Consider the following 18862-nt stretch of genomic DNA (forward strand, 5'->3'; position numbering starts at 1 on the left):
TTGATTTTCCCATGATGTCAAGCAAAAAGGCACTGAGTTTAAAGGTAGGCCTTGAAATACATCCACAGATAAACCTCCAATTGACTCAAATAATGTCAGTTAGCCTATCAGAAGCTTCTAAAGCCATGACATCATTTTCTGGAATTTTCCAAGCTGTTTAAAGGCACAGTCAACTTAGTGTATGTAAACTTCTGACCCACTGGAATTGTGATACAGTTCATTATAAGTGAAATAATCTGTCTAAACAATTGTTGGAAAAAATACTTGTGTCATGCACAAAGTAGATGTCCTAACCGACTTGCCAAAACTATAGTTTGTTAACAGGAAATTTGTGGAGTGGTTGAAAAACGAGTTTTAATGACTCCAACGTAAGTGTATGTAAACTTCCAACTTCAACTGTATATGTATCAGCAACCACAGCTAATGAAGTCACTGAAACCCTTAACAAAGAGTTGCAGTCTGTTTTGGAATGGGTGGCCAGTAATAAACTGGTCCTGAAAATCTCTAAAACTAAGAGCATTGTATTTGGTACAAATAATTCCTTAAGTGCTAGACCTCAGCTGAATCTGGTAATGAATGGTGCGGCTGTTGAACAAGTTGAGGAGACTAAATTACTTGGCGTTACCTTAGATTGTAAAGTGTCATGATCAAAACATATGGATTCAGTGGTTGTAAAGATGGGGAGAGGTCTTGCCGTAATAAAGAAATGCTCTGCTTTTTGGACACCACACTCCAAAAAGAAAGTTCTGCAGGTTCTAGTTTTTTCTAATCTTGATTATTGTCCAGTTGTGTGGTCCAGTGCTGCAAGGAAAGACCTAGTTAAGCTGCAGCTGGCCCAGAACAGAGCAGCACGTTTTTCTCTTAATTGTAATCAGAGGGCTGATTTAAATATTATACATGCCAGTCTCTCTTGGCTAAGAGTTGAGGAGAGACTGACTGCATCACTTCTTCTTTTTATAAGAAACATTAATGTGTTGAAAATCCCACATTGTTTGCATAGTCAACTTATACACAGCTCTGACACACACACTTATCCCACCAGACATGCCACCAGGGGTCTTTACACAGTCTCCAAATCCAGAACAAATTCAAGAAATATATATAGAGCCCTTATTGCATGGAACTTCCTTCCATCTCATTTTGCTCAAATAAACAGCAAATCTGGTTCCAAAAACAGATAAAGCAACACCTCGAGGCACAACGCCTCTCCCCTATTTGACCTAGATAGTTTGTGTGTTTGCATTGATATATAGGCTACGTGTGGCTTTTTTATTTTTTTATTGATGTAGTTCTGTCCTTGAGCTGTTCTTGTCCATTAACATTCTGTATTATGACATGTTTCATGTTTTGTGTGGACCCCAAGAAGAGTAGCTGCTGCTTTTGCAAAAGCTAATGTCGATCTTAATAAAATACCAAATGGAAAGGAAATAAATGAAATGAAATAAATAAACAGGAAATATATATATTTAAATATATTCATATTTCTAATTATTATTCAATTATTATTTCTAGATTGCAAAGATAAAATAATAGATTTTTTCTTCTCACTGACGGCAAATGCTTGGAATTTTCCGTTTGTTTTGCCAAGGCATGTCATCTTATCCCCCGCTTTCACAAAATCTACTTGCCTGCTTACAATGTAACACTTCAACCACTAGATATTGTGCAAACGCATGGTCTAAAGTTTGCAGGGAGTTACGCACATTCTCATATCAAGTTCAGTTTTTATTAGGGCTGTCAGAGCTTAGTTAACTCCAGTCAACTTTTTGTAATTTTAATGCATATTTAATCTTTATCGTGATTAATCGCATTGTCTGAAAGCTTTCAAAATACACGCAAAACATACATTTATAGGTCTACAGCTAAAAACAGCAATGTGATGTCAAAACAATAGAGGTTAAAGAAAGTGTGCTTCATCAATTTTCCTGATTTTGCTAACCATTACTATGGACAAAATTAAGACATACAAATTGTTGTAATGCTTTTCATATAAAAACAATCTTAAGTACAGCTCAATTTGAGCAAATTCTGAATTTGAGATTAATCATGATTAATCACAGCTAAAACTGTGATTAACTCGATAAAGAGTTAAAAAAAAGTTAAAAAAGAGTTTAAAAAAACAAAAAATGCCAACTTTTGTGTGAAAACTGGTGCACACATGTATTGGGGTATATTTTGTATACGCTACGTTTATAAATGAGGCCTTGTAGATATGTCAAATTACTCAAGATGTGCCTAGGTAGCATACATGCCCAACATATCAGAAAACAAAGCTTAAATTAAATGTCATGAAATAACTAGAAACATTCAGTGTTGGGGTAGCTACTCTGAAAATATAGGTTACCAATTATTTCACACTGGAAGATTAAGCTACACTAAAGCTACCGTTAAGAAAAAATATAGTTTACTTAACTAAATGACTTTGAAAAAGTAGTTCACTACATCCAAACTTCTCTGTGAAACATGATCATATTTAGGCAAAATCTGAAAGGTCATAGACTACAAATTATAAGAACAAATCACTTTATATGTTAATACAATCTGTAATTTAGCATATTAAACACAAAAATTATGTTCAAGTGAGAATTAGGCAGGTCTGATACCAAAAAAAGAAAGGAAATTAGGCTGTTACCTACTTTACCCATATTTTATTTTAGCAAAATAAGTAGTGTGTAGTTCCAGTAGTTAGCTACACTGCTAGATGTCAAAAAGTAATTAACTACTTTTTAAACTACCACCAAGCTACTGCAAAATGTAGTTAAATTACCAGTTGAACAACATGTAGCTCACTTCTCCCCAAAACTGGGAAAGTTTACTGTTCAAGGGTCATGACATAGTATTACAGTGCATGCACTGTCTCCAAATGTGATTTTCTCCCTTGAGAAATACCAAATTGTGTACATTTCAAGGGTTGGTGTGGGGATAGTCGATACTATCTTTTGGTACGTGGGTTACGTGGGTTTCGTGGCGTTTGACAGTAAAATTGAGAGGGGTGGAGCTGAGAGGGGGTGGGGCACAGGGCTCGGGGCTCCGGGAGGTGGGGGGCTTCATCAAAGGACACAAAATGTTACAAGGCAAGCTGGTTTCCAGTAGTTACCACAGCTACAAAGTAAATATTGGCTATATTGGAAACATTAATGCAAGCAAATTTGTTTCTTCTTAATTTAAGGTTAGGTATACGGTTAGCAGTGTGGTTAAGGTAAGGGTTAGGTTTAAAATCAGATTTAAAAAAATGTGAATTTTAGAAATAGGCGGGCTTTATGATCTTGTGGCTGTGGTAACTAGTGACGACCTTGGCACTCGCTAATACGTTAAGTTAGGACGTTGGGAACGTGCGAGATCATCTGATTGGTCGGTAGGCATATGTGGGAGGAGTGTTTACGCGGCTATTTATTTAGCTAGTTCCATTCTATTATTGTCTTTGGTGTAGTCCAGCTGGTCTGGTTGGTGGTGAAAGACATAGCGCTCTTAGCACTTATTTTATTTATTATTTCACCGTCAACGGGTTTAAAAAATGTACTTTACGTTTTCTCATAACAACTCGCTGGACGACGGTTTCCCTTCCTCCCCACAGGAAGACCTGGGTTCTCAACGGTTGTCCTGGGGGAATCTGGTGCAGAAACTAACCGTAATCAAAAGGATCAATCAACGGTTGGCAGACAAAGATCATTGCAGTTGGAATAGTGACACTGGTGAGTGTTTGTTTAGCACTGCAGCCTTTTGCCTGAGTGAGGAGTAGCCTACTGTCTTTGCTGTATTTAGGATTGCTACAACGTTGCAAAAATAATGTATCACACAAAAGGTATGCAGCAATATTGATTCCAAAACAGATTTAAATCTATAACACTTTTTTTCTTGGCATCAATAGTTGCTTATCCATAGGCTTCATATGAAAAAGTTCACCTCAAGATCGATTGTTACAGCACTATACAGTACAATGAATGAAAAGTAGCCTTATCATTTTCTTTTCTGTTCCAGGATCAGTCACAGACATGTCCATGATATCAGAGTCTGACAGTGGTCTCTTCTACAGCCCACTGGAGGAGTCTCTCTGTGCCCACATTGTAAAGACCATTGTCGAGAGCCTCTCCGATGCTACAGACACTGTCCTGTGCTGCTCCAAACTGGTCCTACCAGATCCTCTCCTGCACAACATCAGTCGGGAGCTTCTCCATCTGGCTGCTAGTGAGCCTTGCGGCCTCAAGGGGGCGCTCATTGATCTGTGTGTGGAGCAGGGGGACCAACAAGGAGAACTGTGTAGTGTGGAGCAGATAGCCGTTGACCATAACCTGGTTCCTACCTTCCATCTCACCCTCGTGCTACGGCCAGAGGTGGGGGGGTTGTGGCCCAAGGTGCAGAGGCTCTTTGGGGGCCGGAGGGCTGTGTCCCCCCAGATGCAGAGTGGGAGACACACACTCAGGCTCAGTACCGGGTTCAGGGCTATCAAAAGAAAGCTGTACACTTCAGGAGAGCTGCTCGTTGAAGAGTGCTGACCTGGCAAGAGCTATGGGTGTGTTTTAGTAGATATCAGACCTGAGTCTAGTAATACATATCTGAAATACTTTGATATACTTAGTATGCTGCACTTTGTTTGGTTTGCCTGGTACAATGGAACCAATGTAATGGTCCCAAAAGTGCAAATCAAGCACGCTTCAATACTTTGACTCTGGTCGGATGTATATAATATTGTCTGTGACTCTGGACTGAAGACAACACTACATTGAGAGAAGCCTTGTATGGCTCTGGGTGAAAAAGTGAATTCAGATATTCCAATGTGGTCACCAATGTACCTAAAGAAAACTCACTCCACTTCTGAGAGTGTGTAGGTACCTTGAATAGTCAAATTCTGAAGATGCTCTAAATTCCCATAGTGGGGAAAGAAAAGATTGTGCAACAATGTTAACCATGTATTTTTCTTTTCGTATATACTAAAATGTATTGAATGTTTTCTAGGGAACACATCTTATGGCAGCTTTTCCACATCAATTGACATGTGGAGACAATTGAATGTAAGATATGGCCGTTAAGACAACGCAAAACTGCTGTTTTTGAACCATGGATTTGATTAGACAGTATTTATTTGAACCATGGATTTGATTAGACAGTATTTGATACTCATATTCACCTGAACTGCTTTTTGTACTTTCCTTCAAGAACTTGAAACTGAAGAACTAAAATACATTTTCAAATTAAAATATCCATGTGAAATATTTTGTTACTGGATCAAATATTTGTCTCTGTAATAAAATAAACCCACACTAGGTCATTATATAGTGATTATAAAGAAACATTTGTTTCATTTGAATAAATACAGATTCATTTGTGCAATAATTTATAATCCACCAAGCTACAAGCAAATCCACAGGGTACATTCAATTATATAATTACATTAGCTACATAATTCCATCTAGCCCATGTAATAGTAAATGTATAGTATATACAGGTACTAACTATAAATGTTATATAAACTGTCTCAGATGTCTATCCTTAAAGGCCTTGAGTTGGTTCTTCTAAATATTTATCAAAGCATAATATGGGAAAGAGCTTTTATTATAGCAGCTGTAGCAGTATATCATTCAAAAATACATTTCAAGGTTTAAAAAAAAAGAGAAACACTAGTGTTTGTATTTAAACCAGCCATCACCTTGTCAGTTTGTTTCACAGTTCTACAGGAAGTTAAGTCTGTCCGCAGGAGTGTGCAGAGAGAGAAAGAGGGGTCCCCCCACAGCCCATATGTCTGCAAGGCATTTTCTCTCTAATTGCTGCTCCAATCTTACGCTCCAATATGTGTGTGTTGGCTTGAATAGACTGTTGTCTATTGATTTCTTCACATTTGATTCAAGTACCAAATAATCTGAGGGGGAAAATAAGTATGGAGCAATCAAAACATCAAATGGATCTCCAACAACAGAACCTTTTTCATTGAGGTTCAAATCAGAGCAGATGGGCAGCAGGTCATGCAAGCACACATCAAAAATGTTAATCATGGGCATCTATCAGTTACATTTTTTTAATAACACATTGGTTAATAAAAAATATTGGAACAGTGTAAAAGTTCATTAGTGTTTCACTTTCATGGATCTGTGAAGTTGAACTGGTTGCTGATTGCTCATTTGGCCAGATGGGAATGTTCTGGGAGCCTAACTTTAGTCAACCAGTTTAACTGCAATGGGAAACACATCCACTGTCAATGATCTATCAGCAGGCAAGTAAGGGCATTTCACACATAGCTCTGAGCTATAGTATTTTATTTACATTTGGTCCAGTTGGTTTCACATTGCCAAATTAACAAAATTTCCTAAACCAGAAAAAAAACATATGTATTGTCACAGATGCAGTGAAATGTGTTGTTTTACAGAGTCAGACATGGTAGTACGGCGCCCCTGGAGCCTTGCTCAAGGGCACAGAAAGACTTCACCTTGTCAGCTTGGGTATTCTAACCAGCGACCTTTCGGTTACTGGCCCAACACTATCCACCAGGCTACCTGCCGCACCACATGTTCAAGCATTTTTTTATTGGAGAAAAATGTTCACGTTAAGTATATTAAGTTGAGAGCATGTGAACATCTGCGAGAGGATTTTGTGCATGCAGGAACAGTCATGTATGCTTTTTACATAATAGCATAGGTTAACAGGAAGGATAAACCAATATCACGATATGTCTTGCTCATATCGATATCAACCCCAAATCAAACAATATTGAAGTCAAAACAGTATCAAGCGATACTGATATATTTTTCAAGTTTTATTAGTCGTACAGGATACACGTGGTATACACCAGCCAATGAAATGCTTACTTGCAGCTTCCTTCTTGACAATGCAACAACAATAAGAAATAATAAACGATAAGAATACCAACATAAAGTAAATGTCTCAGTAGAATATAATAAACATTTTAGCATAAGAATAATACAGTAAGGTACAATTTATAGTCCAATATTTACATGTGTTTTGGGGAAGGGGGGATTTGGGGGCAAGTGTTTAAATTGTGCAGTATTTAGCAATCATAATAAGAGTCTGGCAGCAGCAGTTGTGATTTGTGTGTAGCATTAATTTATATGCGTGTATGTCTGTGGGAATTTTAGATATTGGTGCCCACCATTACAACGTACCCTTCTGTATGTCTGTGGGTTCTTATCCCTGTATCGTGATCTAAATCTCTGACAGTCGTAGGCGTTCCCATCCGCTGAGCCCTTTGGTACAAGTCAGAGTCTCCGAAATGATGAGCAAGGTACAGCAAGCCTTCCTCTGGAAGACAAAAACACACAGAAATGTATCCAATATATTGAAAAATATAATTATGCACTTTATCAAAAATCTTAAACTTCAGAATGATTTCACTGCAATGGCCTGGCGACGCATCCACCATAGTTCAAATCAAAATGTTATTTGTCACATGCACCAAATACAAACAGGTGTAGCCTTACAGTGAAATACTTACTTACAAGCCCTTAACCAACAATGCAGTTAAGAAAAATGTACTAAAATAAACTGAAGTAAAAAAATCTTTAACAAGAAATAAAACATAATAGCAAAATTGAACTTAAACAAACTAAAAATATAAACAAATAAAACCGATTATCCATCTCTCCACACACCATCTCACGTCCTCAACCCATTTTCTCCTGCCCTCAATCATGTCAACATCTACACTTGGTTTCGGAAATAGCCACGGAGGAACATTGCCCAATGCGACCTCTCTCCCCCAGTCAGAGCAAATTTTTTCAGAGTTCCCATTTGTCTTGAACCAGGGGCGGAAATCCCGGGGGACACACGACCCCCCCCCATCCTGGGAAAAATATGATTTGTCCCCCCCAATATATCACTGAAACATAACTATGTAATTTAAATAATATTAATAATACGCAATGAAAGCAATTGTGCTGATTATAGACACTTAATAGCGCGTTTTTAAGTTTCAAAAGATTGCAACCCCCCCACCCTTTGCCTCACAATGGTTTGATCCACTGCCAGTTCCTTAGTTTGCTAGGTAACAGAGGTCGTATCTACTGTCTGAAAGGCACTCAATGCACGTAACTGACGTGAGGTTAATCCAGTCAATCGCGCACACACACTAGCTGAATATGCAGAGCTAGCGCGCAAATATGAACTACTAAGCTAGCTAGTACCTATTCCATTTATGTGGCATCATCAAAGATGGAATCAGCATGCAGATGATGTAAGTTAGTGCTTCAAAGTCCCTGTGATAAGGTTAGCGATAAACTGAAATCCAAACTGAACAGAACTACACTCTCTTCTACCATTGTCTTAAATATATTTAATGGTCTCGTTGCAAAAGCTAAATTGTCGCAAGTGAACTTTTATTTATTTATTTTATTTCACCTTTATTTAACCCGGGTAGCAAAGATTATAGCAAATACCACTGAAACTGAATTGGTGCTCGCTAGCTTTGCAAATTCAGCTATTGTTGGAAGCCAGCCAATATGAAACAAACTATTAAAATTACAAAAGGTTGCAGCATATGTTGTGTAAATGGTGAACTCATACAGCTGTCAACTCTTGTCCTTTTAATCCGTTTCACATTTGCTAGCTACCTTTTAGATCGAAGCCCAAATAGAATGATTGAAGATGTAAATAACCTACACACTGTGTGTGTAGCCAGCCAGCCAGCCAGGTAGAAAAATGGCAGAAAAATAAAAGACGGACATCAGACTATTTTTCAATACACCAAAACGCATAGTAAGAACCCTAGTAGCCTAATATCTCAAAGACTAGTTGATAAAATGTTCATAAGAAAGAAATGAAATTCTAATGGAAATGTTTCACAATGATGTCATTAGGCAGAGCAGGCAACAGATGGCACACAGACAGCAGAGTTGGGGACAGATATGCAAGGACAGACTGGCAGAGACAGGGAGTCTCAGGTAAGTTTGTTGAGTCTTTGTTTGGCAACATTATGAAAGGTTCTCAATTTTTTTGACTTGTAAAATAGGAACATAATTTGAAAATGCCATGGATACCCCCACTCTCAACTTAAACTGGTGACTGAACTAAGATTTGTTAAAGGCAATGGTATTGCTGTTGTGATTAGTTGTGTAGTTTTGGGTACCGGTAGTTAGGAGTACGGCAAACACCTTATTTCTTTGGTTCCTCAATATACATTTACCATATTACAATGTAGGCTATGTGTTACAGCACTACTTTTGGTGTCCCTTTCAGGAATTGCTCTTGAGAAAATTTCATGTAATTGTCCCCTCCAAAGTTGATATCAGATTTTCGCCCCTGTCTTGAACGCACTGATGTCTAAATTTCAGAGTTCCCTGTTGTTTTGAACTCGACATATGATCCCCGCAGAAATTAATGTCGCAATCGAAACAATTGGAAACTGGGAACTCGGAAATCTCTGACTTGAAACCACCAGAAGATGCGAATGGAGAAGGATAACTGGGAGTATTTGTATGGAGGTCAACGAGAGTGTCGAATTTGGTTAACAAAAAATGTAATGGCTTATTTGTTATTTGTGGCTAATTTGACTTAATAGAAGTTTCGTAATGATAAGGTTGTTATGAGTGTACTGATATAAGTAGGACTATAAATTGGAGGGTCATGCTAGAAGGGATCCAGCTTTTTACAAATTAACGTCAGATTTACTTTTTGTAGCAGCAGGTTAGTATAATTTACGCAGCAGTTTATGATAATTAGGTTAAGGTTATGAAATGGGTTTGGGTTAGCTAAAATGCACCAAAAAAATGTTGACCTTAATTAGACAAAAGCTGGATCCCTTCTAGCTATGACCTTATCGGCGTTGTGCCTGATCGTCATTAATTAACACAAAAAGTTTTCAAAAATGTTATATATTTTTTAAGGTTTATAATCATATTTTAAGAGGATCAGGTTTAGTAATAGGTGTAGCGGTCTAAGGCACGGCATCTCAATGCTTGAGGCGTCACTATAGACACCCTGGTTCGAATCCAGGCTGTAATACATCCGGCCCTGATTGGGAGTCCCATTTTTTCCATTTATGTTTTGAGATTGGACTTTAGCAGATTGGTAAAAAAAGGGGTCAGATGAAGCAGATGCTAAGCTACAGGACTGTTTTGCTAGCACACTGGAAAATGTTCCGGGATTCTTCTGATGGCATTGAGGAGTACACCACATCAGTCACTAGCTTCATCAATAAGTGCATCGATGACGTCATTCATGCAGTAACTGTACGTACATAACCCAACCAGAAGCCATGGATTACAGGCAACATCCGTACTGAGCTAAAGGGTAGAGCTGCCGCTTTCAAGGACTCTAACCCGGAAGCTTATAAGAAATCCCGCTATGCCCTCCAACCAACCATCAAACAGGCAAAGCGTTAATACAGGACTAAGATTGAATCGTACTACACCGGCCCAGGATGCTCGTTGGATGTGGCAGGGCTTGCAGACTATTACAGACTACAAAAGGAAGCACAGCCGAGAGCTGCCCAGTGACACGAGCCTACCAGACAAACAAAATTACTTCTATGCTTGCTTTGAGGCAAGTAACACTGAAACATGCATGAGAGCATCAGCTGTTCCGGATGACTGTGTGATCACGCTCTCCGCAGCCGATGTGAGTAAAATTCACAAAGCCGCAGGGCCAGACGGATTACCAGGACGTTACCAGGATGTGTACTCTGAGCATGCGCTGACCAACTGGCAAGTGTCTTCACTGACATTTCCAACCTCTCCCTGTCTGAGTCTGTAATACTAACATGTTTCAAGCAGACCACCATAGTCCCTGTGCCCAAGAATACTAATGTAACCTGCCTAAATGACTACCGACCCGTAGCACTCACGTCTGTAACCATGAAGTGCCTTGAAGGAATGGTAATGGCTCACATCAACGCCATTATCCCAGAAACCGAAGACCCACTCCAATTTGCATACCGCCCCAACAGATCCACAGAAGATGCAATATCTATTGAACTCCACACTGTTCTTTCACACCTGGACAAAAGGAACACCTATGTGAGAATGCTATTCATTGACTACAGCTCAGCGTTCAACACCATAGTGCCCTTAAAGTTCATCACTAAGCTAAGGACCCTGGGACTAAACACCTCCCTCTGCAACTGGATCCTAGACTTCCTGACGGGCCACCCCCAGGTGGTAAGGGTAGGTAACAACAAATCCGCCACGCTGATCCTCAACACGGGGGCCCCTCAGGGGTGCGTGCTCAGTCCCCTCTTGTACTCCCTGTTCACTCATGACTGCACGGCCAGGCATCACATCACCAACAAACTAACATCACCAACAAACTAACATGGTCTAAGCACACCAAGACAGTCGTGAAGAGGGCACGACAAAACCTATTCCCCCTCAGGAGACTGAAAAGATTTGGCATGAGTCCTCAGATCCTCAAAAGGAACTACAGCTGCACCATCGAGAGCATCCTGATGGGTTGCATCACTGCCTGGTATGGCAACTGCTTGGCCACTGACCGCAAGGCACTACAGAGGGTAGTACATACGGCCCAGTACATCACTGGGGCCAAGCTTCCTGCCATCCAGGACCTCTATACCAGGCGGTGTCAGAGGAAGGCCCTAAAAATTGTGAAAGACTCCAGCCAGCCTAGTCATAGACTGTTCTCTCTGCTACCGCATGGCAAGCGGTACCGGAGCACCAAGTTTAGGTCCAAGAGGCTTCTAAACAGCTTTTACCCCCAAGCCATAAGACTCCTGAACATGTAATCAAATGGCTACCCAGACTATATGCATTGCCCCCACAACCTCTTTTACACTGCTGCTACTCTCTGTTTTTATTGAGGCATAGTCACTTTAATAACTCTACCTACATGTACATATTACCTCAATTACCTCAACTAACCGGTGCCCCCACACATTGACTCTGTACCGGTACCTCCTCTATATAGCCTCGCTATTGTTATTTTACTGCTGCTCTTTAATTATTGGTTACTTTTATTTATTTGGGGGGGGGGGGGTATTTTTCTTAAAACTGCATTGTTGGTTAAGGGCTTGTAAGTAAGCATTTCACTGTAAGGTCTACACCTGTTGTATTCGGTGCATGTGGCAAATACAATTTTATTTGATTTGATTGGCGTCACCTCGTTGGTCAGTATGTGTTCAACCTGTGCTGGTTTGTCCATTTCGTTAGTTGGAAGAGGTTTCATCTGTGTTGGCCCAGTGGTCTTGAGAGATGTGGAGGGTCAACACCTTAACTTGAGCCTTCCCTGTGGTTCAGTTGGTAGAGCATGGTGTTTGCAACGCCAGCATGGTGTGTGCAACGCCAGGGATGTGGGTTTGATTCCCACGGGGGGCCAGTACAAAAAGAAAAAAAGAAATGTATGCATTCACTACTGTAAGTCGCTCTGGATAAGAGCGTCTGCTAAAATATGTAAAATGTTAACTTCCCTGGGTCCCACCTAGTCAACAGCCAGTGGAATCGCGTGGCACGAAATACAAATACCTCAAAAATGCTATAACTTCAATTTCTCAAACATATTACTATTTTACACCATTTTAAAGACAAGACTCTCGTTAATCTAACCACATTGTCCAATTTCAAAAAGGCTTTACAGCGAAAGCAAAACATTAGATTATGTCAGGAGAGTACCCTGCCAAAAATAATCACACAGCCATTTTCAAAGCAAGCATATATGTCACAAAAACCAAAACCACAGCTAAATGCAGCACTAACCTTTGATGATCTTCATCAGATGACACTCCTAGGACATTTATGTTATACAATACATGCATGTTTTGTTCAATCAAGTTCATATTTATATCAAAAGCCAGCTTTTTACATTAACATGTGACGTTCAGAACTAGCATACCCACCGCAAACTTCCGGTGAATTTACTAAATTACTCATGATTAACGTTCACAAAATACATAACAATTATTTTAAGAATTAAAGATACAGAACTCCTTTATGCAATCGCGGTGTCAGATTTTAAAATAGCTTTTTGGCGAAAGCACATTTTGCAATATTCTGAGTACATAGCCCGGCCATCACGGCTAGCTATTTTGACACCCACCAAGTTTGGCCCTCACCAAACTCAGAATTACTATTAGAAAAATTGGATTACCTTTGCTGTTCTTCATCAGAATGCACTCCCAGGACTTCTACTTAAACAACAAATGTTGTTTTGGTTCCAAATAATCCATAGTTATATCCAAATAGCTCCGTTTTGTTCGTGCGTTCAGGTCACTATCCGAAGGGTGACGTGCGAGCGCATTTCGTGACAAAAAAATTCAAAATATTCCATTACCGTACTTCGAAGCATGTCAAACGCTGTTTAAAATCAATTTTTATGCTATTTTTCTCGTAAAATAGCGATAATATTCCAACCGGGCGACGTTGTATTCATTCAAAGGCTGAAATAAAAAAAATAGAATTCTCATGAACGCGCATCTCCAGTGTCACTGTTCCCAGGCTGACCACTCACAATTCTCCTGCTGTTCTTTGCCCAGAGACAGCAGACACCCCATTACACTTTCTGGCGCCTTCTGAGAGCCAATGGAAGCCTTAGAAAATGTCACGTTACAGCAGAGATGCTGTATTTTTGATAGAGATGCAACTGAAGGACAACAAATTGTCAGACAGGGCACTTCCTGTATGGAATCTTCTCAGGTTTTGGCCTGCCATATGAGTTCTGTTATACTCACAGACACCATTCAAACAGTTTTAGAAGCTTTAGAGTGTTTTCTATCCAAATCTACTAATTATATGCATATTCTCATTTCTGGGCAAGAGTAGTAACCAGTTTAAATCGGGTACGTTTTTTATCCGGCCGTGCAAATACTGCCCCCTAGCCCCAACAGGTTTTAAGTTGTCGCGCCCTATTTGTGTTAATTTGTCTGATCTTCCCTGTTTTCATTTTACGCCTCATTTTTGGTTTGCTTCCTGTCTTTAAGTTTGGTGTGAGTTTTTCTTGTTTGCCTCTTAGTGGGCAAATTTAGTGGGTGCTCATGGTGGGTGTCTTTTAGGTCCCAGTTGTTGTTATTGTGCAACTTTCTGTGGACACCCCCATGAGTGTCTTTCAGAACCCCTCCTAGAACCCCACCTGTTTCATTTTGGTTGTTGTCAGTGACTCTTTGTTAGTTCCCCCTTATGTTTGAGCGACATTTTTTTGTTTTCTTGCTGGGGAATGTAACAGAATATTAGCTCAAAGGTATTGTGGAGCTCCTGCACATAAATATAAACAGTACCGGCAGCCAAAATGAATACCGGCCCCTATTTCAGTCCAAGTCAAGCACTTCCAATGATCAATATTGACAATGTATGTATAGCCACTTAAACCTGTGTATTTATGTGTAAAGTTTAGTCGGATAGTTCCCCCTTAGCCATACTTTTAATACAAGCAGCATTACGTAAACATAAGCCCTTACAGTTCTGGTGAAGGCATGTCTATGCTCTGCAGCCATGGATGGATGATACCACCACAAACCCAGGGAAACTACCACCATTAACAAAGAAGAAATGGAGAAATAATTCCAGGAACAAGCATGCATTAAATGAACAGCTGCGCTCTGAGGAGAGATGGGCATGGGCAAGGCGGGCAACATTGTATGTGAATGGGGACCACCTCCTCAACATGCCAGAGAGACACAAGCTTGTGGCCAGGTGCTGCCAGGACTTCTTTCAACTCACCCCTGGAGGCCTGTCTGCTGTTCCACAACGGAGGCCACTGGAGGGAGGTAGGATAGGATAGGACAGCCTTTCTCAACCCAGTTCAAAGGGCCCACCAGTCATTCCATATATTTGATGTACCCTAACACCAGCACAACTGATTCAAATCAAATCAACACTGGTGGCGTTCCTGCCTGATCAGATCTCACAACGCTTGGATAGGTGTTTAACATATCAGCTAACTACATCATATAATATAGAAATCTGATCCCCGACTGTGCAGTCAATGACGTGGCACACAACCATTGGTTGATGCAATGCAACCGCCGTGTTCAAGAGCATCAAAGCTGTGATAGCCGTGTTCGACTGACTGATCTACAAAGTACCTTGCATCATAAATAACAACTCAATATTATTTGTTGATCAGTCAGTCAGTCACAATTTACCCATGATACATTACAAGTTTGATAATCTCAAACACAGCCATAGTCCGCAATGTAGTTAGGCAGGAACACCACAATTGGTTGAGTTCCTGCCCAACATTATGAGCAGGCGTTGCATTGCATCAACCAATGGTTGCACACCATGTCATCGACTGTGCAGTTGGACATCAGATAGCTATGTCATATGATGTGGTTAGATGATATGTTAAATACCTATCCATGCTTTGTAAGATCTGGCATGCGTCTGTAACGTAGTCAGGCAGGAACTCAACTGTGTTCAAGAGTTTCCACTAGATTGCACAGCCACAAAGTAAAAATTGGCTATATTGTAAAATTCATTAAAACAAAAATGTGCTTTTTGGTCTTAAGTTAGGGTTAGGCTAGGAACAAGGTAACTAGTGTGGTTATGTTTAGATTTAAAATAATCATATTTTAATAAAAGAAATTGTAGAAATAGGCATGGTTTATGAGTTTGTGGCTGTGGTAACTAGGGGCGACAGTGTCAAGAGCGTCAAATCCGTGATGCATTGTGGGTAAATTGTGACTGAGTGATCTACAAATAATAACAAGTAGTTTATTTATGATGCAAGGTGATTTGTAAATCAGTCAGTCGGCAGTTGCCCGCGGTGACGGCTGCAATGTCGAACAAGCCCATTGGCTTTCAGATTAGTTAACTCATTTCAGGTGTGTTTGTGTTGGAATACTTCAAATATATGGAGCGACTGTTGGGCCCAAAGAACTGGGATGAGAAAGGCTGGGATAAGATAAGCTTTATTGTCCCCGGGGGTTCAATCGTCTTGGACACACAGTACTCATTTATTGAAATGAACCCTATACATTACACGCTCACAGGTGACAGTGAGGACCAACGCAGCATGCCACACCACACCCACAGAGGCTCACCCCGGATGAGATAGAGGTCCATAAGTCCTTCCTGGTGGAGTACTTCACCAAGGGGCCTGGTGCTATCTGCCAGCTAGACTCCCAGTACTTCCAGGAGAGTCCCACGAGTCGCTGCAGCCACGAGGAATCCCCCTACAAGCTGCTGCATGTCCTGCCACACATACAACAGGAAGTGATGAATAGAATGCAATACAGTACACAATATATTAACATGCACAGTGTATAAAAAGGCTATAGTAAGAGAATGGTATAGTTTTATTTGGTAACCTTTTACCTTAAAGGGATAGTTCACTCAAATTACAAAATGATATGTTGATTTCCTTATCCTGAAAACAATGCTGTGAGGGTATGGCAGCAATCCATGCTTTGGTTTTGTTTACTTGGCCACTGTTTCCAAATGCAAACTTTTTAGCTTTGTGGCACAAATCCAATGCAGGTCAATGGTACCGGTATTCACATTTTTCACACTTAATTTCCAAATCATCTATAAGTAACTTCACAGAGCTACACAATATCAGTATAATTGACTTCCATTAGATTGGAAATTAGCATTTGGAAACAGTAGCCAGGTAAACAAAACCAACGCATGGAACACTGTCATAGCTTGTCCATAGACTGCTTACAGGGTAAGAAAACAATATATAATTTAGTCATTTGGGTACACTATCCCTTTAATTTGCCCTTCTATACCTATGAAAATTCACAGTAATAACTGTAGAACAACATTGTTTTATCATGTAGTTACATAGTAACTGCTTTGTAACTACATGGGAATAGTTTAGCAATGTAGGTTATTGTGGAACAAGGACTGACATTTCCAAATCAATTGATCATGGAGGTCCTGGGCTATTCCTCAGACATTTGCCCACTCACAGCTGTGGTGAACCCTGCCCGGGCTCTAAGAAATCCCTCATCTACCCGCAGGCTGCTCTATATCTCCTGTAAACCCGAAGGAGAGCCCATGAGGAACTTCAGGGATCTGTGCTGCAGTCCTGACCCATAGAGGAAGCTGACATGGGAGGCGTTCAGTCTGACTGTAACTGTGCCTGTGGATATGTTCCCTCACACACCACACTCCAAACTGTTGCTGGTCTTTAAGAGATAGTTCATTACTACCACTACAACTACAATTTACACTACATCTGAACCTTTTCTAGTTTTTATAATTCTTATACATTGTGAATGTTGTCCTCTGGATTGTGTGTTGACTACAGAGATAAAATAGTCGAATCTGTGGAAATTCAATTCCAAAATCCTCTCAAAAAGGAAAGTGATCATTACTTAAAAATACAAATTCTAACAGCTTTTCAATGTCATGTAGAATATTAAATCAATGTTGTACGTTATTCAGAAGCATAAACTACAGATACTGCATTGTGAGGGGTTGTGTCTCTATATCCTACAGCAGCAGTGAATCAAAAAAATGTCTGCCTTGTAAATGGATCAAAGTAGGAAATGGGTGGAGAGCAGGGTGAAATGTGTTTGGGGTTGCTTGCTCACAAAATGCTGGAGTAGATTCTCTTCTATCTTCTTCTCTTCTGTGTTTGATTGAGGCACATGCTGTACTCCATCTGTTATGTCATGTTGCATGCCTGAACTGCATAGGCGTAAACTCCATATATGTACACTAGGTGGTGCTATGGAGTCAACTATAAACTTCCAATGTGTCGCCTTGAGTTACCTGTTTTACATTATTGCTGACATAAAAGACAGGAAGAACCCTTAAATTGAATCACCATTAGGGTGAAATCTACAGTATTTGATCAGTTCTCCCTTCTAAAAACCCATGGTTTATATATAAAAAAAAGAACAAAAGACATTATGGACATACTCGGTGGCCAGTTAATTAGGTTGGACCCCCCTTTGCCTCCAGAACAGACTGAATTCTTTGGGGGATGGATTCTACAAGGTGTCAGAAAGGTTGCACAGGGAGGTTGGTCTATGCTGACGCAATGGCATCACGTAGTTGCTGCAGATTGGACGGTGGTACATTCATGCTGTGAACAGCCCGTTCCATCTCATCCCAAATATGCTCTATTGGGTTTGGTCAGCAATAATGTTCAGATACGGTGTGGCATTAAATCGTTGCTCAATTGGCACGAAGGGACCTAACGTGTGCAGGAAAACATTCCCCTCACCAGTGCAATACCGCCACCAGCCTGTACTGTTGAAAGCAGGAAGGATGAGTCCAAGGACTCATGCTGCTTACACCAAATCCTGACTGCCATCAGCATGACGCAACAGGAACTGGGATTCGTCGGACCAGGCAATGTTTTTCCTCTCCTCAGTTGTCCAGTGTTGGCGATCGTGTGCCCACTGGAGCCGCGTCTTCTTGTTTATAGCAGATAAAAGTGGAACCTGGTGTGGTCGTCTGCTGCAATAGCCCATCCATCCATGACAAGGATCAACAAGTTGTGCGTTCCGAGATGCTGTTCTGCACACCACTGTTGTACTGCACAGTTATTTGTTTGTCTCTTTCGACCTCTCTTATCAACAAGCTGTTTTCACCCACAGGACTGCCGCTGACTGGATTCTTTTGTTTCTCTCACCATTCTCGGTAAACCCTAAACACTGTTGTGAGTGGAAAGCCCAGGAGATCGGACATTTCTGAGATACTGGATCCGGCACGCCTGGCACCGACAATCAGACCACACTCAAAGCCGCTTAGGTCATTCTTTTTGCCTATTCTAACGTTCAGTCGAACAGTAACTGAATGCCTCAACACCTGTCAGCCTGCTTTATATAGCAAGCCACGGCCACGTGACTAACTGTCTGTAGGAGCGATCAGTTCTCATGAACGGGTGATGTACCTAATAATTTGGCAATGTTGGGGTCAATGTAGGAAGTGAGTAATTGTCAGTCCCACTTTAAATGAAGTACAACTTATACAGTTTAGCATGTGTCCCAAATCATCTCAAAGCATTTCAGTTCGAG

The 18862-nt window shown here is 40.5% G+C and overlaps 1 protein-coding gene and 1 long non-coding RNA gene across 2 annotated transcripts; one reads left to right on the forward strand and one right to left on the reverse strand.

The window, feature by feature from the left end:
- Positions 1–3395: 3395 nt before the first annotated feature.
- LOC106577211 (DNA damage-inducible transcript 4 protein) lies at positions 3396–5210 on the forward strand. The gene is made up of 2 exons (XM_014155116.2): positions 3396–3692; positions 3979–5210. The coding sequence occupies exons 1-2, from the start codon at positions 3515–3517 to the stop codon at positions 4491–4493; spliced, it is 693 nt and encodes a 230-aa protein (XP_014010591.1). The 5' UTR covers positions 3396–3514; the 3' UTR covers positions 4494–5210.
- Positions 5211–5765: 555 nt separating this feature from the next.
- On the reverse strand, positions 5766–18628 carry LOC106577212 (uncharacterized). Its single transcript, XR_006760415.1, has 3 exons — positions 18067–18628; positions 15929–16079; positions 5766–7248 (listed from the first exon to the last, which is right to left on the reverse strand). It is a non-coding gene; the product is annotated as an uncharacterized lncRNA (long non-coding RNA).
- Between the last annotated feature and the right edge of the window lie 234 nt (positions 18629–18862).

Source organism: Salmo salar, chromosome ssa18 (assembly GCF_905237065.1).
Source record: "Salmo salar chromosome ssa18, Ssal_v3.1, whole genome shotgun sequence".
Taxonomy (NCBI): Eukaryota; Metazoa; Chordata; class Actinopteri; order Salmoniformes; family Salmonidae; genus Salmo; species Salmo salar.

Excerpts from the sequence above, each read along its gene's own strand:
- LOC106577211 (XM_014155116.2), top strand. The coding sequence starts at position 3,515 with ATGTACTTTACGTTTTCTCATAACAACTCGCTGGACGACGGTTTCCCT. Across the intron at positions 3,693-3,978 it reads CAGTTGGAATAGTGACACTG|GATCAGTCACAGACATGTCC; the intron begins GTGAGTGTTTGT and ends TTTCTGTTCCAG.